The sequence below is a fragment of the Motacilla alba genome, chromosome 4, assembly GCF_015832195.1.
Source record: "Motacilla alba alba isolate MOTALB_02 chromosome 4, Motacilla_alba_V1.0_pri, whole genome shotgun sequence".
In the NCBI taxonomy this organism is placed as follows: Eukaryota; Metazoa; Chordata; class Aves; order Passeriformes; family Motacillidae; genus Motacilla; species Motacilla alba.
Genome location: NC_052019.1, coordinates 59656807 through 59678195, shown reverse-complemented (window position 1 = coordinate 59678195; position 21389 = coordinate 59656807). Strand labels below are relative to the sequence as shown.

Here is a 21389-nt window from a genome sequence, read left to right as displayed (position 1 = left end):
AAAAAACGTGTGTCACATTTTCAGAAAGGCCAATCCTAATAAGACTTTAAGAAATGCTCTTTTAGGTCCTGAGTTTAATGCATGTGTGTGGGGCTTGCACAAGGTACCCAGACAGCTTGATTGTTTTAATCAGAAGGCCAGAAGAAGAGGAAAACATAAATATGCCTTATTTTCCCTGAATTCCTAGACTTTCCCTGAATTTTCCAGACTTTAAAATATGTAAGTTTTCATATTTTTATGTGCTTTTTAGGGAATATACTTTAGAGGAAGGAATCACTACTTGCTTCTGTGCACTTGTGCTGGTTTTTGCACAATTTTAAACTATGCAGAGTAGCTGAAGGTTTAAGGTTTTTTTTTCTTTCTATTTTGTGTTAGAGGTGAAGGATGCAGGCCTGGGAGTTTGGGGATGCCTCAGACTGGCCTGCTGGTGTACCTCAGAGTCTGGAGTTAATTGCATCAAAACAGTGATTCAACCCTCTGCTGAGGTGGTCTTCATAGTAATACCTCTAAATCATGGTGTGTATATTTAATTATTTTTATTATTTTAAAATTATATTTATTATTTTAAAATTAATCATAATTGAAACCTAAATGTTGGAAACAACTAGTGTTCAGAGTTAAGGTCCCAATCTCCAGTTAGGCACAGAGCAGCATTTGAAAAGGCATTATGTGTAACAGGGTTCAAATTCCCCAGGCAGAATTCCTGTGCACAGCAGATTACACAAATACATTTAGGATCTTTTGAGGAGCAGAATTTCATATTTAAGGCACCGCCGTCCTCTTTAAGTAAGTGAAAGTTCCAACTTTTTCAAAACTTTTTCAACTTTTTCAAAAACTAATTTCTATTCAATTATGTAAATATAAGTTTAGGAATTGAATTTGAAAAACACACCTTAAGTTATAACTATCGTTTTTTCCTCCATAAATGAAAGAAGTGATGATTCTTAAGACATTTTTGCCTTTAGTTCTGCTCACTGACAGCCCAATATGAGGAAGCACAAAATGGACTTGGCTCTTGAACTTTTTAAAAAGAAGGAAAAACATAAAGGAGCCACCCAGGACCAGGATTTAGCCTCTGATCCCATCCACCATTTGGTGCAGCTGCCCCTAGTTCCAGTGCTCAGTTTAGAAGTTGGGACACAGATCCTGTCGCCAGTATCAGGGAAGCACCAACAAGCTCTGAAAAAAATGGTTTGCTTAAAAACAATATCAAGGGTTCAAGCAAAAATTTAGTTTTGGAGAGGGTTGATGGGTTTGTTTCCTCTGTGTAAAATGAATAGGATAATATTTAGGATTGTGAGGCAAGTATACTCAGTACCACCCTTTGGGAGCTATGCTGTATCTCAATATGAATACTATTGTTCACCCCATTTTTTGGGTATGTGTGGTCTGTATTTTTTGTACAGCATTTGGTATACCAGGAGAAGGGCTGTCTTTAAAGTCTGGGATCAAGACTCAGAAAACATTGGCTCCCAACAACGTTGAGAGTTTAAGGATAAATTTCCAGTGGATAGTTCTAAGATCTTGAGATTTTCCTTTAGTAGGTGCATTGTGTATAAGGATTGAAACTTGAAATTAAGCAAGCAGTTATTGTTCTGTAAATGGGATGTCATTCTGCTTTAAAAAACAAACAAACAAAACTTTATAAAAATTAAATTCTTTAAAGTTATCTATTCTGCACACACAATGTCAGACTTTTCTCTTAGTAGTTTTTATCTCCCCTGCATCATAATGGTCTGAATAAATGCTGTTACATTTTCTCCAGGACACATAGTTCTTTGGTAAAGTCTTACTTTGATTTCCTGTGTATTTCTGACATGAATTATCCCACAACAATTCTCTTTAATTAAAGGAGGGTTGAAAACCAATTACTTTTATAAAAGCTGCTCTGTTTTTTGTGACTGAGCAGAAGGTTTTTCTTAATGTAGCAAATCTCTGTTATGATTCAGAATAATCGCTACTGCAGAAAAGAATTCAGATGATGTATACAAAGCAGTAATTCCAAAGCAGTAACTATAGGCTATTGCAAAAAGCATATTCATGTCTAAAACCAAAGACTCAGGAAATACATGTGTCACAAAACAACCACAATCCACAGGACACATGAGGGTTCATCATTTTTGCAATAAAAGCCGTGTTGGAAGTCCCTCTATGTCCTATCTATTCTGATACTGCAGTTACAGGTTGTGGGAACCCAGAACATCCCTCTGGGTGCCCTGGATGGCCAGAGCTGCTGGCAGGGGGCTCTGAGACCCTGGCATGCTGCCAAAGACACACGTGGGGTTTTGATCTTAGCCCGTGGAGCAAATTACCAACTCTGTATGAAGAATTACAAACTACACACACAAGTTTAGGTATTGTGTTAGAAGTAGTCACAAAGTGAAAGGAAGGATTTTGGAGTGCTGTACAGGGGGGTTTTAAGCCTTGTACGCAGGGGTCCAAGTTTTTTACATGGAGGTCAAGAGTTCTAAGATGGAGGGATTTGGGTGTTCCCTGTTCTCTTTCTTTCTCCTTCCTAGACTCCATGTCTTTGGTGATGTTGGCACTTACAGATTGGTTTAGAGTAGAAAGTCACCATTCAATATAGATAGTAGGTATTGGAGAAAAAGCATAAACATGTAGTACGTAATACATGATATAAAAGATGGCACCAGCCCCCTGGGAGCGCAGTGTGCCTTTGTCTGACCTGCTGAACGGGCCACAGCAGTTCAGGGAGAAGAATCTTTTAGATAACCAACAATAAATAACCTTAAGAACAGACAACAGAAGACTACTGAGTCTCTTTGAAGGCACAGGTTGAAAGAGACTTTTCCATCTTTCGGGGTCACCCCAGTCCAGGGCTGGAAACCCCACAACAGGTAAGTAGATATTTATCAGTGTTAAGTGTCAAAGTAGAGGCAGATAGATACCTGTGTATATGTGAGTCCAACTAGAACTATTACTGAAGGCATAAAACTGCCCATGTAATTAAAATAGAAAAATTAAAGTATTATATCTTGCTTTAAAAAAACCTATTTTTCAGATTTATCCCTATCGTTCACTGAAGGTCTATATCCAACTTCTTGAAGTCCCTTTTTGCTCTAAGAATAACAGCATCAGGAGGAAATCTTGATGATCTCAAAGGTCTTTTTCAACCTAGTTAATTCTGTGATTCTGTAAGTCACATGGCTTAACTGCTGTGCTAATACGTGGAGGTAAGTTTTCCAAAGAGTCTTTCCTTGCCCTGTCTCTCTCTGGCTGCAGTACTGTAAGGTGAGGAGTGAACTTCATGAAAGGAAACAGGGCCAGGGCAGAACCTGGTTGCTGAGAGGGAGGAGAACCCAGAGTTTTGAAAAGAGAAAGATCTGTGTGTGTAATAAAGTGTTTGTGCATTATTTTTTATACTAAAATGTATTTTACATATTGAAAAAATATATACGTTTGCCTTTTGGTGGAGCCTTTTCAGTCACAGCAGCAAAGAAATTAAATCTAAAAGCATTTTATTAATTCTGCGTTTTTTTCTGTGAGAGTGCTGCTTGTTACAGAATCTCCATTCTTCGAGGATTTCTGTAACGAGTATCAGCAGTTGACTCCATATGGTCATCTTTTTTTGCATGGGTAAATTTTATTGATCAAAGGGCTTGTTTTAAGCTGGACACAAGCAGAGTCTGATATGCTATCTGCATGCCATGTTGCTGTTACCAAATATTCACTGGCTTGTTGTTGGGCACAGTTTTGAAAGATTTTTGGTCTTCACATGTCACTATTTTTGTGGCCTTCTTTTTGAAGATGCACACACAGCAGACTTACAGTTTGTTTAAGCATAGCAGATGAAGTTTGGGCTGATTATTTTCTGTGGAAGTTTAATTTTACCAGGATGGCTACACTGTAATTTGAACAATCTCAACATCATCTTCATGGTACTCAAAACTTAAAGAGCACATAGATGAAATTTATACACCTACATATGTTAAACTTTAAAACATTTCCATTGCATTAAGGAATCTACTGAAATTAATACATGGTATTGTTTGCTTGTGTTGGGATTTTTTTTTTGTGGGGGATGGGTTTTTTTAATAAAATCAATGTGTTAACAGTTATGATGAAGCTGATGACAGTGACTTTTGCTGATGGGCAGAGGGTTTTGGGGTTTTTGTTTTGGGGTTGTTTGTTTGTTTTAACAGATGTAGCATGATTTTGATGGCTTCTTTGACTGTTGATCGTGTGTGTGTATGTGTGTGTGTACACCACCTCTTGCCTGCAGCACTATTAATCTGAGGCTAGAAGAAAAGTGACAGTGACAGAAGTGATGGCTTTGAAATAAGTCTAATTGTATTTACTCTTGGTGGGATAGTCCAGCTCAATATCAGCCTTGTGAGAAAGTAGAAAAACTGGCAGTATCTTATCTCACGTGGATAGTATCTTGCTTTGGCATTGTAAACGAAAAAAAACCCAGATAATCCCCCCACTAAGAGCTGAACACAAACCAAGTTCTCACCCCTCTCTTACCTTCTTGAACCCAAATAAATGTCTCATGGAGCAACCACAAAAAAATCTTATTTCACTCCTTTTGTTTCCCAAATTTAGGGAATATTTACAGTTTTGATACATGTTCAGCAATGTCTATTAGCATAATTGCTACACAGCTAATAGTATCAGAGTTGCTTTTACTTGTGGTGTTTCAATTTCTTGTTTAACAAGGAGTCATCTAAAGAATACTAAGGTTATGATTGCACAACTAAGCAACAAAATTGCAAGATGTGTCGCCTGAGAGATTTGACAAAAATCTGTAATTAAACAGCTCTTTACTAACTTCATAAGCATGTTAGTAATTAGTTGTCTCTACTGTCAGGTACTGGCTGAGAGAAGATTTCTTGCTTTATTGTGTATTTGACCATAATGTAGGTGTTCAGCACAGCAGTAACCTCTGTCACTAACTTCTTTATGCCATTGCTTGCTTTCAATTTAAGGTCTTCATATTTGGGCTCTGTATGGTTTATGAAGATGTTCATGTTAACTTGGAAAGTCCTCTTTCATGCTTTGGTTGGGGTGTTTCTTTGAAGGGTTTGGTCTGGTTTGGTTGTTGTTGGGTGGGGTTTTGTTTCAGTTCTGGTTTTCTGTTGTCGTGTCATTGCAAAAGTTCTATACCTTCTTGGGGATTTCTCATGGGCAGCTCCTCACAGCACTGACTCCTTCTTCACAGTACAGCCAGCAATCTCCAGCTCCCTTCTCAACCAGCTAACCCACTCTTTTTAGCACTCATCCTCATTGGACATAGCTGTGGCCTATTAAGGGCAGGCCTGTTCCTAATCTTTGGTAATTAGTACAGTTACCACTATCTTTATTTTCTTATATTCTATCCCCCCACAGTTTTCTGTTTATTTTGGGTTGGTTTTTTTTTTTTTCCATATTCTGCTGCTCTGCTTTCAGGACTTCAGAAAATTCAAAAAGAAATTTAGAGCCTTTTGTCTTTTAACTTTTGGCAAGATTTTTTTTTTCAATTATTTTGCCTGTTGAAGTAGAGGTGAATGTTCACCTTTTCTGATACCAAGCACACAAATATCTCAACACCCCCACACCCTGGCATGGTTGCTGGTTTATTTTGCTGGATGGCCAAGGATCAATGAGATTTGGATGGAAGTTGTGCTTTTCTCCCTTCCCCATCAAACCAGATCCTACCTGTCAGTTTTAGTCTAAGAGATGGTGTCAAAGGTGCTGAAATATCCTCACTGCTTTTCCCAAATACCTGACTTCTTCCCAAGGGCATTCTACCCCATTTTCCTTCCTCAGTGATTTTCCTCCATACATGGTTTTGTTTGTGTGCTTTGCAGGGGAGGCAAAAGAATGAAAAATGGGAAGGGGGGAGTATAGCTCCCTTCCCACCATGACCTACACTCTTCACCACAGAGAGAGCACCGCATTATCTGGAGCAGCTCTGGGAGAGGGAGCAGGAGCAGAGGCACAGCAGGTGGACACAAGACTATGCTGGAAGAGTAGAGCTGGCTAAAATAACACCGTTATTTTAATTTGTAATTTGCTGCCACTTGTATTAAAATGTTCAAGCTGTGCCCCTGAATGGATAGAAAAGCATTTAGCAAAGCTCAGGCACTAAGTTTTCATCTGTCATAAGAGATGACAATGAGAAGTGGGAAAATATGTCAAAAAAATTGTGATTAGCTGAGAAATCCTATTTTAGGAAAATTTTTCTGGGAATTTATTCTTCTGAGTAGATCTGGCAGGAAACAAAGTGACACTATCTTTTGGAAATGTCATAGCTAATAATTTCAAATAAATTTAAAGGATGCCTGTAATAAAAGACAATGGAATGAAGGTTGTAATAATTGCTATGAAGATGGTCTGTTTTGCTGCTACATTCCAGGTTACAATGGTTTCTCAGGTTGGAAGATGCAGCTTCACAAACCTGTGGAGTGCACTCAGTGGCTGCATCTGCACTGAAAACACTTGTGAATATTGCTGGAATACCTACAGGTGTGACAAATATGCAGAAGAAGATGTACAGAGTAATTCAGATGATCTGGAGAACATGGCTATCCACGCTGTGAACCAGTCAGGGGACTTTTGCTTCTGACTAGGTCAGGTCTGGCCCTTTGGACAGCCTCTGTAAGCACTTGGAGTGCAATAGTAGTGCTCTTAAGCAGATTTTCCTGTTCAGTTTCATCCTATTCTGTGCAGTCCAGGGTTCTGGGATGCACGCTCTGGTAGGTGGCACCTGGCAGGTTATCAATGAGGAGGTGCACGCCTCTCATGAGCAAAAGACAGTGCAGGTGTAGATCTGCTCAACCACATCCTAAAGCAGGGAGCTGCAGCCCACGATGCTTCAAGCTGGGAGCAGACACTGTTGTTGTATTCAGGTGGTTACAAAACTGTACTTCTGTACCTACAAACTTGGTCTGGCTCCATCAACCTGGGCAAGTGAGAGCAGGGGACTTGGAAGGGTGGCTCTGTGTGACACCCTTTCCGTGAATGTTCAAGTCCCTCTATCCAGAGCTGATGGAGAGATGAGGAGCCCATGCAGCAACCTGAAGCTGCCTCATCACCTCATCAGTAAGTTACTGTATAGCACACTGCTGTCACCTGCTTTAACCACACCTCCCTGCTGCTCCCGCCTGGAGGTGCTGGAGCCGTGAGGTGGCGTGGGGAGGGATGCTGCTGCTGGGCTCCAGCCAGAGAATGGCTTCACCTCCTCAGGTGATTCCTGAGTCTTTCCTGGAGGGCTGTGAAGATGGTGAAGGGCCTTGAGGGGGAGGCTGTTTGAGGAGTGACTCAGGTCACTTGATCTGTTCTGTCGGGTCTCCTGCCCACCCAGGGACTCCAGATGTGGGGTTTCACCCCTGGATTGGGGTGACCCCAAAAGATGGAAAAGTCTCTCCTCCAACCCGTGCCTTCGAAGAAAGACTCAGTAGTCCTCTGTTGTCTGTTCTCAAGGTTGTTTATTGTTGGTTATCTAAAAGATTCTTCTCCCTGGACTGCTGTGGCCCGTTCAGCAGGTCAGACAAAGGCACACTGCGCTCCCAGGGGGCTGGTGCCATCTTTTATATCATACATTACGTACTACATGTTTATACCTTTTCCCCAATACCTACTATCTATATTGAATGGTGACTTTCTACTCTAAACCAATCTGTGAGTGCCAACATCACCAAAGACATGGAGTCTAGGAAGAAGAAAGAAAGAGGACAGGGAACACCCAAATCCCTCCATCTTAGAACTCCTTACCCCCATGTACAAAACTTGGACCCCTGCGTACAAGGCTTAAAACCCCCCTGTACAGCACTCAAAAATCCTTCCTTTCACTTTGTGACTACTTCTACTATGCTATCTAAACTTGTGTGTGTGTGGCTTGTAATGCTTCATACAGAGTTAGTAATTTGCTCCATGGGCTAAGATCAAAACCCCGAGAGTGTCTTTGGCTGCATGCCAGGGTCTCAGATGCTTTTGACCTGGGTCTGGAACATCCAAGAATGTCTGTGGGACATTCTGAGTTCCAACATGTTCAGCATGTAGGAGACTTGAGGAGAGACCCCTTTGCAGTTACAGATTGAGGGGAAGAGGAGAGGCAGGCACTGAGCTCTTCTCTGTGGTGACAGTGACAGGACCCCGAGGGAACAGCCTGAAGTTGTGTTGGGGAAGTTTAGGTTTGTGAAAAACACCAATTACTTGCTTTAAAATTTCAAAATTTTAGTAGTAATAAAATGGTTTTTAAAATAGTAATACAGATTACAGCAATAAGAATTTGGACAATCAGAGTTAGGACAATAAAGGACAATAAAAAAGAAAAAAATTACGAACGTTCAGATGCTTTACTAAAAAAAGCATGTCTGCTAACAAAGGATTAACCCTTAAAAGCAAGAGCCTGTTGTATATTCATATATCTCATACATGATGCAAACATTCCTTTCAGACTAGGGATTTTTCTGTTTATTGTCAACTCCCCTGCTTCATCTTGTAAATAAATCAAGGATTGGCTCCACAGAGCCTGAAAGGAGGTAGAACAAGCCTGGTTCCTCCCGATAAGGAGGCAGTAATTCTTCTCATTGGGATTTTAGTGTCTTGTTGCTGTTATCTCTGTGCAAAGAATTTCTTGATTATCTTATCCATTCCTTGAGCTAGTTAGAAAAGTATCTTACATCGCATAGTTTCTATTTTAATAAACCAAATTTAACACACTACTTAAAAGGCTTAATACAGCATAACTTTCTAACATAACACATATAATATTCATTTTAATATTTGCGAAAAGCCAATCATATGATATGCATTTTTCACAGGCTGGATTCGGGAAAAAATCCTTCCCCCAGAGGGAGGCTGGGCCTTCACTGGAACAGGCTTCCCAGGAAAGCAGTCACAGTACCAAGCTCAAGAAGCATTTGGACAATGCTGACAGGCACAGGGTGTGACTCCCTGGCCATGTCCTTTGCAGGGCCAGGAGTTGGAATCGATGATCCTTGTGGGTCCCTTCCAACTCGGAATACGCTGTGATCTTACGCAGGGTATGAAACCCGATGCCTGCCCAGATTTGACCCGATGTTGCCTGTACAGCCCGAAATCACAGGGAGGCGAGGACTCCGCAGTTACAGAGACGGCTTCCGCTCCCTGACCGGCCTCAGGCCCCCGGAAGGCTCGGCGGGATCCCGGCGGATCCCAGAGCGCTCCCTGACCGGCCTCAGGGCCCCCGGAAGGCTCGGCGGGATCCCGGCGGATCCCAGAGCGCTCCCTGACCGGCCTCAGGGCCCCCGGAAGGCTCAGCGGGATCCCGGCGGATCCCAGAGCGCTCCCTACCGGCAGCTCCCAGGAGCGCCCCCCACCGGCTACGGCGGCGCGCGCTGCTCGCTCCCCGCCGTCCCCGCCGCGCGGGGGGAGGAAGTCTCGCGAGCGCGGGCTCGCGGCGCGGCTGGAGCGCTGCTTGGCGGCTCTCGCCGGCCTGGGCCTCGCTCCGGGAGCCGCAGGCCGCCGCCTCTTCCTCCTCCTCCTCCTCCTCCTCCGCCGGGATCTCCGTTGCCGCCCGCGCCTGCCCGCGGCGCGCAGCCCGCCGGACGCCAGCCCGAGCCTTGGCGGAGCGCCGTTTCCTCGCGGCGGGGATCATGTCCGCCGGGCAGCCGCCGCAGCCGGACGAGCGGCCCGCGCCGCCGCTGCCGCCGGGCGCCAACACCGGCGAGGCCGCGGGGACAGGGCCGCCCTACTCCGCCGGCCTTGCTGGGGGTGACATCAAGATGGAGGTGAGTCGGCTTGGCCCGGCGGGGTCTCCCCGCTCCCCCGGCGGCAGCTGGGACACCCCGGCCGCGTGGGGCCACAGGAGACAATGGAGGACCTGCAAAGCCGGGTCGCGCTCTGGTCCCGCCGCCCTCCCTTCTGCCCTCCCTCTCGCCGGGAGCGCGGCCCGGCGGGGTGCGGATGTCTGGCGGCGTCCCATCCCTCCGCGCCCCCTCCTCGCCGCACAGGGGGCCCAGGAGTCGCGCTCATCCTGCCGCTGGGACACGGGGACGGAGGCGCTGCGGCCGGGTCGCGCCACTGAATTGTTTTCTAAACCGGGCGGCGGGAGCCCCCCACGCACCCGCAGGCTTTCTGTCTCCTCCCGGAGACCCTGCCCAGCTTTTGCGCTTCCTGCTCCAGCGGCGAGCTAGCCCGGCGTCTAAAAAGCATGAGCGATGTTTGTCTGCTGAAGTGCTTCAAAAGTTTTTTCTATTTTTTTCTTTTGGTTTTTTGGTTGGTTTTTTTGGTTTTTTTTTTTTTTTTTGTTTGGGTTTTTTTGGGGTTTTTTTTGAGGGTTTTTTTTGTTTTGTTTTGTTTTGTTTTTTTGGGTTTTTTTGTTTTGTTTTGTTTTTTGTTTCTTGCTTTTGAGGAGGAAGACGATGTGAGGGTTGTGGGAGGGGTTGTTTTGGCAACAGGCGCATATATTCCAGAAATTTCAAGGGATTGGAAGTGACTGCCTGGAGATGCTAATTCTGTCGCAGCATTGTTTCTTTAATGATAGCAGGAAACTGGTTTTTCTTGCTTTCAGCGCAAGGTGTTTTGTACCCTGAGTCACGCTGGGCTGTTCAACCTACTTGTTCTAAATAAATTTGCAAATGCCATGTTTTTCGGATGAACAAGTAGCCAAATCACTGTGGGAAATTAATCTTGCTCGAACCTGCAGAAATAGGGCAATTCCAGGCTGGAGTTTAGCGTGTGCCGGCTGAGAAACGCGTGCTCTCGAGGCGCTTGTGAGCGAGGGCTCTCTGTGCTGCCAAGTCTGTTCCTTTTTTACCTTGGGAAGGGATTTCCTGACATACAGTGAAGTTTGAGTTGGAATGCCTTGGAGCCGTGAGCATTTGAAGGACTGCTTTCCCCAGGTCTCCAGCTAAATTGCAGGGTTTTGTCATCTGTGCAGCAGATGATGGGCTCGGATGGCCGTGCTGCTCTGCTGCTGTGCTTTCCAGATTAGGCATTGTGGAAGAAAGGGGAATTGCGAACAGAAGTTCCAACTGTCCTTTGCTTGTGCTCGCTGGGTGTTGGCTCAGTCCAGTGAGGGATGAGTAAGAGGATTTGGTTGTGACTTCAGAAGAGCTTAAGCCATAACTTCTTATGCTCAGTTCTTTGTATTTTGACTAGTTAATTAAACATTTGTGTTAGGATTTTTCTGTTTTCACATGCCTCACCTGCCAGACGAAATACCTGCTGACAAACATCCTGTTTCTTGCCAGCCTTTTTTTTTCATTTATTTCTTACTTTTCATGTTCCTTTGTTCTGTATTTGCCAGTAAAGATTGAATTTAGCCCCATTCTTACTTGGCTCAGATAAACAGATGGTTAATAAACACTTGAAAGCATCTTGTTTGTTTCATTTTCGCACCCTTTAAAGAGTTATTTTTTTATATGTTACCTTAGCATTGCTTATCAGGGAAGAATCATCTCACTGCTTTTAGTTTTAGCAACAGAAGATGAAAATGCATATGGGAGATGATGTGGAAAGAGTTAACCTAATGACAGAAGAGACAAGGATAAAAAAAGCCCTGATCCAAAAGAGTAATTGAAGGCAGTATGTTAGGAAGGGAATGAGGAAGGACTGCCCTCTCCCAGCCAGCTGGTTTTACTGTTGTTAGTAGTACCATGGGTGATAAACATTATTTAATTTAATAAACTACATAGGAGAAAAATACAGTTTCCTAAACTCCTCCTCAGCTTTCAGGACAAAAGTGTAGTGTAGATTCTTGTTTAGATTTATTCCTTTAATACAGAGTGATGAGGGATTTGGGTAATCTGGCAAAAACCTTGAAATTACCGTCACTTCAGGCCTGGAGCTGGTGCTTTCACAGTCCACCTCAGAGCCAGCTTTAGGAGAGGTTGGCTCAGCACCTTAGAAGTGGCATGCTGATCTCCTGGGCCACAGCTGTCTCCCTCATTCACATTGATGTGATGCTTTAATGATGGAGCTAAATCAGATTACAGAGACCCATCTCTGTCCCTCACCCCGTGGCAGGGGTCTTGGATCCATCTCCAGGTAATTGTATAGGAAATAATAGAGAGCTGACTGCTGTCTATCCATCATCAGGTGCTACAGCCAGTTTTTGCTGCTTTAATACAATGTGAAACAAGCTTGCTTTCCTTTAGATGGGTATCTTCCCTTTTTCAGAAATATTTCTTCTTAATTCTGTTTCATCTCAGGAGTCTTTTGATGATGCATCTTTGGCAAAGCAAAAAGAAATCCAGGAAACAGATCCTACATATGAAGAGAAAATGGTATGTAATATTTGGCACTGTGTACAGCTGTTCAGTACATATGCACTTATTTAAAATAAGTAAAATAATATTGTTTGAAATATCTTAAATGGGTTTATAAAGATTTGTCTAGGTATTAAAAAATATTTAAGTAACTTGAAACAAAAAATACGCAGAAGAACACATCTGGGACCATTCTCCTTTCCAGCATTTTAAAGTTACCTGTGGAGCAGTCCATCCTATAGGCAAGGGGGATTATAAAGAGTTGAGCATTCAGCTGCTCAGTCAGAAATGGAAAGATTCTTTAGGAATCTCTTTGTGAAGCTTTAATTAGAGTCCTCAGGTTTTTGAAGATGGGTGCTGGTTCTGTGCTTCACAGGTTAGAAAGAAGAAAATTTGTTATTTTCATTGTTTTTTATTTCTTCATTGTTTTTATAATGTAAGAGATGGAGTCGCCCATTCCTCACCATCTCATTGCAGTTTCTTTCTCAACTGATCCCTGTTTGCCTTTTTCCTGTTAGTAATTCCTGTGTCTGTGACTCCCATGTGAAATTTCTCCATAGGAAAGTGAAACTGATTCTTATAATTTGCTGCTTCCTGTGTTATTTCTTCTCTCCACTGAAATAACCCCATCATCTTCTGCATATTTCTTTGTGCTACTTTGTGGCACACTGAAGGAAGTGAACTTGGAATTGTCTCCTTTAGTCTCTAGACAGACACAATAACAAGAGTGTTTACACAATAACACAATTGTGTTTTAGAGATGCATTGAAAAAGAAAATGGGAAGAGCGTCTCTGTTGGTATAAGGATAGCTCAGGATTGCAGAGTACAGCCGGTTCTTTTCTGTGTGCTGTCTAAAAGACCTAGATAATGTTTGTGAGTCACTTAGAAGAACATCCTCAAGTGCAGTGAAAGCAAGTGTGGGGATGTGTGTGCAGGGCCAAAAATTGCAGAAGATTCCTTACTTAAATTTTACAGTGAGGAATCTTCTACAATGCAGTCTGCATCTCTTCTATTTCTGTTTTGTACAGCCAATAAAAATAAAAAAATAAGGGTCAGCAATTTGAATGGTAGTGACATCTTACCTAGTTTAAACCTCAGAAACTTGCAAAGTAAAGAAACAAAACCTATGAAGAATAGATAGGGAAACTTCAATTTAGTCGATGTGGATTGTAGCTGTGTCATTCAAGCTTAAAATACCCTTAGAGTGAGTCTAAGTCCTCTGTGGTACATGGAGATCTCTTTTGTGGTCTCTTTATACTCTAATACTTTTTCTTCCTGTCTCTTCCGTAGTACAGGTTCTGCTCACACTAAGGAGGAAAACACTCACAGAGCTGCCATTGCTCTTGCAGAAGCCTGGAACATAAGTTCCTTTTTACTAAGACAACAGACTTCCTGTAGCTTTGCTGCAAGTTGCTAAATACCAGGTTATGCTGTGGCAGGTGGCAGAATGTCAGAGTGGTTACTGTTGGCCTTGAAGCTGGTTTTGGTTTGTTTGTCTGTTCAAAGTTTTGGTGTGGCCTTGGCAGGATGTGTTGATTCCAAATGGAACCTGTCTCAATGAAGCTGAACCTTTCAGATACTAATATTGTCTGCTGTAATTTTTCTTGCGCAGCAGAAACAGCAACTCCTATCAAAGGGGGCAGCCTGATGACTTAGGCTGAGCATATCTAAGGTCTCTGCTACTGAAACAGATGTTCTGGCTTGTGGCTATGCGCTGTTCTGTCCTCACTGTTCCCTTTGATGCCAGCTCTGTTGCTTATCTGACAGCACAGTGAGGTGCTGTATCTCGCTGAGCAGGCAGATCACCAGTGCAGTAGGGAGCAGTTGTTGCCAGTTTGGTTAGAAATGAATTAGTACAATGAAGAATCCTGTGTGTGATGCGTGGGAGGAAATTTCTTGGGAGTGGGACTATCACTTTTGATTGAAGAAAGTTGTTAAAGGGAGTCTGGCCTTATCTAGTGAGACTTGGGCAATCTTTGTGCCAAAATCAGATTTTAGTCTTGGCCACAGGTCTGTCTCACAGCTTTGATCCTGCTGCATAGCAGAGATGAGCCTTGGCCCCACAAAAGAGTATTGAATGTGTCAGCAGCAGATATATTGATATTTCTCATCTCTTCTTTGGTGGTGTAGTGATGTGTATAAATTAATGTGAATCTATATTGAAAAAGTATTTGTTTGCTTTTTCTTTTGAATTAATGCATACTGGAATGTCTCACTTGTTCTATTTAATTTTCCTTTGTCACCAGCAAACAGACAGAGCAAACAGATTTGAGTATCTGTTGAAGCAGACTGAGCTCTTTGCTCATTTCATTCAGCCTGCTGCTCAGAAAACTCCAACTTCACCTTTAAAAATGAAACCTGGACGTCCACGAATAAAGAAGGATGAGAAGCAGAATTTACTGTCAGCTGGCGAGTGAGTGATGACACATACTATAAATAAGATTTTATTGTATTTTAAAAGTGGAAGTTGAACTTGCTAAGTTTTTGTCCTGTGTCTGTGCCTTTTTTTGTTTCAACTGCCCATCTGTAAGTTGACGATTGCTTAAGAATTCAAGGAGTTACAAGAGATTTGTGTTGATGCTTGCAGCATCAGCATGAAGAAAAGCAGGGGCAGAAAAGTAAGGCAGTTATGGCTCTAAATTGTAAGAGCTCATGAAGAACATCGCTATGCAACACCTTGCAGGCAGCCTGAAAATTTTAAGTCTAGAAATTTGGATTGCCTTCATTGCAGCTTGTGTGGCTGCAGTGTTTGGCAGATACAGCAGAACTTAAATGCAATATTGTTCCCGGTCTTGTAGTTAAAGGCCAGTACTGATGCACACATTAATCCCTATCCAGTCACTTTGGGCTGATATTTGAGCCTGCTGAACATGAATTCTAGTGAAGAATGTTGCTAGAAATTTCTTTGAGTGTTTGCATTCTGTATTGCAATATATACATTAATATACGTTAGATTTAATTTTGCAGCAACTTGATGTCTTTTCAGTTTGTCCACAAACTTACCACTTGCTTGGACTTTTCCAGCTATCGACACCGTAGAACAGAGCAGGAAGAGGATGAGGAGCTGTTAACAGAAAGCTCCAAGACAACGAATATCTGCACTCGATTTGAAGAATCTCCATCATGTGTGTTTCCTTCCTTTTTTTTTTCCCCGTTCATTTCTTCAAAATGTTTTAAGTTAACTTGATTTGCATACTCTCTAAGGATAGTGAGATAATTCGGTGGGACAGGAGAGGGAGGAAAAAATCCAGCACCAAGCTTATGGTACAAAATGTATTATGGAGGAACTGCTTATTTTCATTCTGGCTAGAAAGATGGTCCAGTGAGTCTTGTCACTTGGAAATCCAGTTGCTATGTTTCAGTTAATAGAAAAGAGTTTTTATTCTGTCATCTTATTATTTTTTACTATTTTAATATGTAATCTATATTCTGATATAAAGCACCTAACAGCTTCCAATTCATTTAATGGTATTCAGTATTCTGTTGTTTTAATGTTTGACTGTGTTCTGATTTTGACAGTGATGATGGATTTAGAATTTCTGTGTGCTTTGGGTACTTGCAGAAAACAAAGCTGTTGCAGCAGCTTGCAGAACCAAAATTAATATGTTGCTGTCTCCACTCTGCATTGTTCTTGAATTTATTAAATGAATTTATTACTTGATTTTGTTCTGTAGCTTTGGTAATCACTGTCAGTTAGCAGCCAACAGGTGGTAAAGTTCTTTCCGAAGTTTTTGTGTATCTTTTAATTATTCTTTGATGTCTTTTAGATGTGAAATGGGGAAAGCTGCGTGATTACCAGATCCGAGGACTGAACTGGCTCATTTCTCTGTATGAAAATGGCATCAATGGCATCCTGGCAGATGAAATGGTATGCACAGAGCCTGTGTTAAGGATCACTTAAGAACACATGCAATACAATGCCATTTTAGTCCAGCAGTGTGTATATTTATAGGAGTTTTAATAACACAAAATGCAATATATAGTTTGGCCAGTCTTATTTTTCTACTGTGTTTAAAGTCACTAATTTTTTAGTGTCAAAGGTATTTTAATTTAAGTAAATCATGCAGGCAGTTTTCAAAAATCTGTCAGCCTTTAGGAACGTGAAGTTGGTGGAGGGGAGTTGTTCCACAGAATGACATGTCCTCTGTTTTCTTTCTAAATTGCAGGTGTTTTGGTATTCTTCAGCTGCACTTGTCAGGAGAGTGTCATAGATGAAAAGAGCATCAAATATGGAAACACTTCCTGTTGTTAGGGCCATGTGTAAATATTAGGATAGGAGTGCCCTCTGTGGACTGATGTCCACAGAACAGCTACAGCAGTGTGAATTTTCTTGAAAAAATGATCCAAAGATAGATGTACCTAGAGAGCTATGTTAAAATTTCTCATTCATCATGACCATGTGCATTTTAGTTGGCACTGGCCAACTGTGTGGTTTTTATTCTTTTTCCCTGAAAGATAAGGGATGAATGCAGAAGAAGTTGTAGTAGTTTCAAAGGCAGGTGTTTTTGTCCCCTAAATAATTTTAGCTGTATCTCTTTTTCATAAGGAGTAGAAAAGAAGAAACAAAAGTCTGAAATGTAATTAATTTCAGTGTATTTCATTGCCTGTATCTTGTAATTTCTGTGTAATAAAGATAAGTTAGAGACAAAAGAGTTTAAATTACTGTTAAGTAACATACTTCACTTTTAAATACATCAAAGTCTTTTTAAACATACATGCTTATGGATAGAGGATTTTTTTTTGGCTAAGTGGAGAGGGTTGTTTTAACAAAAACATCTCGGAGGCTTTATGAGTCCTTGGATTTGTGGTATTCCAATATACATCTTGTGTTAAAGAGATTAAATATTATTATTAATTTTTTTTGTTTTTTTCTTAGCTGTTAATTGTTTTGAAGTTATTAACACATTTCACACAGCCTATAAACACTTTTCCACATCTTGTACTCAGTGCATTTTGGTTATTTTGAAGACAAAGACTCAAATTTTAGAAACAGAAATAACTTGTGCTGATGGCATTTGGGGTTTTTAATTCCCATGCATTTGAATCATTTTTTTGAATTACTTAAAGTATAGGAAGGATCTGGTTTTTCAGTTCTTCCTCAGTTTTATTTTAGTTAAAATTATATGTGGAAGATACTGTGTTATACCAGACTTTCAGTATTTGTTTTCTTCCTTGAGATATGCAGTTTTTTACACTTGTTTGGCGCTTTCCTCACAGGACTTGATGTAATTTCTGGCCTCTGGAACTCTCCTTTTAAAAATTATTTATAACATATTTATGATTATGACACATTAATAACATAATCTATACAAAATATGACAGCATACATGACAATATATAATATTGTGGTGATAATGTTATTAATATTAATACTTAAGTAACTGAATAAATTAAAAATTCCTAAGGGTTCTTAATTTATTCACTTTATGTCACGTTTAAGTGAATACCTAACTTAAATTTTTAACATTTGACCTCTAAATCACCTGAGTACACCATAGTCTACAATATAAAGTTTTAGGAAGTAATGTTTCCTTGTACTTTTAACAAGTTGTCTTACTTGAAAGGTTAGGCAAAATTCTGACTTAATAATCCAATGTTTCAAAGGGATACTCTTGCTACTTTTTTATTATGAAATGAGGGAAGCCCTGCAAGCTTTTCCTAACCAAGGTTTTGATACCCTTTTTGTATTCCCTCATTCATTCAGGCTTCTGTGCTTTCCATGCTGAGCTCGGAGCTCACTGTTGGGTTTTCATTTTCAAAGGTGTTTTCTGAGAGATTTTCTTTTTTCTAACACATTAATGTGTCTTACAGGGTCTTGGGAAGACACTGCAAACAATTTCTCTTCTTGGCTATATGAAACACTACAGAAACATTCCTGGACCTCACATGGTGTTAGTTCCTAAGTCCACTCTGCAGAACTGGATGAATGAATTCAAGAGATGGGTACCAACACTTCGAGCAGTTTGTTTGATTGGTGACAAAGACCAGCGAGTAAGTTTGGATATGATAGTTGTTCCTGTGTAAATCCAGCATGTGATCTTGCTGTCGTTTCCCTTTCCTTCCTGGGAAGGGACATTACTTGGATTTGTAGTGGTTTTAAGACCTACAATGCTGCCTACTTGGAGTATAACCAGCTTAGAATTCATGTGTGTGTTGCCCAGATAGCGCTTCATCACTTAATGTTCATAATTTCTTGTTCAAAGATTTGCAGTCTCCTTTTATGAAGGCAGGACACTGCCTTCATGAGACTTAAAATGGGAAAATTGTAACAGTGCTGCTGTGTTCTTTTTGCTTTAAATTTGACAAAGCCTCAGTAACCAGCTGTCGCCTTGTTATCTAGGCTGCCTTTGTGAGAGATGTGTTGCTGCCTGGAGAATGGGATGTCTGTGTAACATCATATGAAATGCTTATCAAAGAGAAGTCAGTATTCAAAAAGTTCAATTGGAGATACCTTGTTATAGATGAGGCCCACAGGATTAAAAATGAAAAATCAAAGGTAATTTATTTTACACTGAAAAAGAGATTTGTGTAGGTCATTTGGCTGGTGGTGTGAGGACTAGTAATGTTTGTATATGTTTAATATTTGGTCATGTCTCAATGTCCTTCAGTTATCAGAAATTGTAAGGGAATTCAAGACTACCAACCGGCTGCTATTAACTGGAACTCCACTTCAGAACAATTTACATGAACTCTGGGCACTTCTCAACTTCCTTTTGCCAGATGTCTTTAACTCAGCTGAAGTAAGTCTTCATTTCTGCTAATCAAATTAATTTTGCTGGTTTTCCCAATTTGAAAATAGACTTGGATATGTATAGTTAGTGGTGTCAGTTACTGGTAAGTGATAGATTGAGTTAAAAATGTTGGTGTTATAAAGCTTTTCGTAAAATAGCCCAAATTTGTTCTTTTACTTCCTGGCCATATGAGAGTTGTATTTGTTCACCATTGTGATACTATTGCACCTTGAAAGGAAGCCTCTTATGAACTGATGGTTTTGTTGATACAGGATTTTGATTCATGGTTTGATACCAACAATTGTCTAGGGGATCAAAAACTGGTGGAGCGCCTTCATATGGTGAGTCCTTTTGCCTTTTGTGCAAGTGTTATGTTTACCTAAGTTAAATCCCAAACAGTTCTTATAATGCTTCTTTTGATAGACTATTAGGATAAGAGGGATTATTCCACAAATTTTCAGTCAAACAAAATTAAGACAAAGGACACAGAACCATATGAAAAATCATTTTGACCTAATCTTTGAGTCTTTCAAATAAAGCACATGTATATCCTATATATAGCAAATAATTTCTCCATATAGGTTGCATTCTTTTTCAGATTGTCTAATACTAGGTCACGTATCAGTGATAGAGAATATCTGCTCTTTGATTCATCCATTGACTTGATCAGTGTTTCAGTTTCCAAAATGCATTTATTGATGAACCTCTTTCAGGTGCTACGACCATTCCTTCTCCGTCGCATCAAGGCTGATGTGGAGAAAAGCTTGCCTCCAAAGAAGGAAGTTAAAATTTATGTGGGCCTCAGCAAAATGCAGCGAGAGTGGTAATTAATGTGCTTGACTGGGCTGTGGTTTAGGCTCAGAAGGAATGTGCTGTCTGTGACTTGAAGGTTGTGTGGAACTCGATTTATTCCCTCTGGTGTACTCCCAATTTATACCGATTTCTTTGTGACACTGCTATGACAGAACCATGCATGTCAGGGAGATTTACCTGATTAAATGAAGTGTAGAGCTTTTGACAGTACTTGTTGCCTAAAGACTTAAGAAAACTTGCTTAACTTCTTGCTTAAAGAAAAGGAGGCTCAGGAGGAACCTTTTTGTTCTGCACAACTCCTGGATGGGAGGGAGGGTGCAGCCGAGGGGGTCATCAGCCTCTTCTCCCAGGCAACAGGACAAGAGGAAATGGCCTCAAACTACACCAAGGAGGGTTCAGGTCAGACATCAGGAGGAATCTCTTAATGGAAAGGGTTGTCAAGCGTTGGAATAGACTGCTCAGACAGGTAGTGGATTCACCATCTCTGGAGGTATTTAAGAAAAAGCTAGACGTGGCACCCAGTGCTTGGTGGTGTTTAGCCTAAGGTTGGAACTGATGATCTCAGAGTTCTCTTCCAACCCAATCAATTCCATGACTCTCTGCTACATTTCTGACTTGGCCAGAGGCAAAAGAATGATGCCCAAACCATGTCCCATGGCTGGTTCTGTCTCCTACAGGCTTTTCCTGGCTTACACCCATTCAAACATTTCCTCCTCCTCCCCCTGCACCAGCAAAAGATGCAGCTTGAGAATCATCCCCCAGCTTCATTTTAGACTTCATTTTAGAGTGAACAGAAGGGTTTTTTTCTTTCCTTGCTGTAGGTATACCCGAATCCTGATGAAGGATATAGATATTCTGAACTCAGCTGGGAAGCTGGATAAGATGAGACTGCTGAACATCCTGATGCAGCTGCGGAAATGCTGCAATCACCCTTACCTCTTTGATGGAGCAGAGCCTGGCCCACCCTACACAACAGACATGCATTTGGTCACTAACAGTGGCAAAATGGTAGTTCTGGACAAATTGCTACCTAAGTTGAAAGAACAAGGTATGCATCTCCTTTCTGGAGTTTTGAGAGTTTTTTGGTTCAGTAATGTTCTTGTGCATTCTGAGCAAAACCCAGCAGACTTTAGCCAGGATTATTGTTGGTTCTAGTATGATACCAGCTTGGATCAATAGTCCATTATGGCTCTTTGTGCTGAAGTGTTTTGATTTCTCTTTTTTTTTTTTTTTCCATTTTTTCATCCCAGCTAAGTTGAGACCATAAAAACATCATTTGATTGGGGCTTTAGGTTTTCTTTATTAGTCTTATTAACTGTTTGAAATATAATTATGTAGTATTTTAGCCACACTTTTGATTTGCCATGAAGGACCATTTCCTATTCAGAGTCCTCATACAGAGTTCAAGTCAAATCCTGTGTTAAATGTTGGTCTTTCTTGCTGGATGTGATTTTGAACAGTACCTGAGGTTCTTCTGTGTATTCTATAAACACTCAAACATGGGGGAACTCTTGAGTTGTTTTAAAGTTATTTGATAGTAGAGACAAAGCTTTGAAATGGATTACTGTAAAACTCACTTGCCACAGAGTTTATGACACTGGAATCAATTTTTAACTCACTATTTTTTGAGTATGCTTACAATAGTAA

At 41.1% G+C, this 21389-nt stretch overlaps 1 protein-coding gene across 2 annotated transcripts in view; it reads left to right on the top strand.

Annotated features, from left to right (window-relative positions):
• Nucleotides 1–2808: 2808 nt before the first annotated feature.
• Nucleotides 2809–21389, top strand: part of SMARCA5 (SWI/SNF related, matrix associated, actin dependent regulator of chromatin, subfamily a, member 5) — a 29626-nt gene continuing 11045 nt past the window's right edge. Inside the window, exons 1-11 of one of the 2 annotated variants that reach the window (XM_038135811.1) lie at nucleotides 2809–2858; nucleotides 12141–12215; nucleotides 14445–14611; nucleotides 15223–15323; nucleotides 15966–16066; nucleotides 18010–18189; nucleotides 18539–18694; nucleotides 18807–18938; nucleotides 19202–19270; nucleotides 19643–19752; nucleotides 20564–20790. In XM_038135811.1, coding sequence (XP_037991739.1) covers nucleotides 12213–12215; nucleotides 14445–14611; nucleotides 15223–15323; nucleotides 15966–16066; nucleotides 18010–18189; nucleotides 18539–18694; nucleotides 18807–18938; nucleotides 19202–19270; nucleotides 19643–19752; nucleotides 20564–20790 — 1246 coding nt within the window. In that variant the 5' untranslated portion in view covers nucleotides 2809–2858; nucleotides 12141–12212. Of the gene's footprint in view, nucleotides 2859–9447; nucleotides 9717–12140; nucleotides 12216–14444; nucleotides 14612–15222; nucleotides 15324–15965; nucleotides 16067–18009; nucleotides 18190–18538; nucleotides 18695–18806; nucleotides 18939–19201; nucleotides 19271–19642; nucleotides 19753–20563; nucleotides 20791–21389 lie in introns of those variants that run through there. The other variant, XM_038135810.1, reaches the window with a different exon arrangement.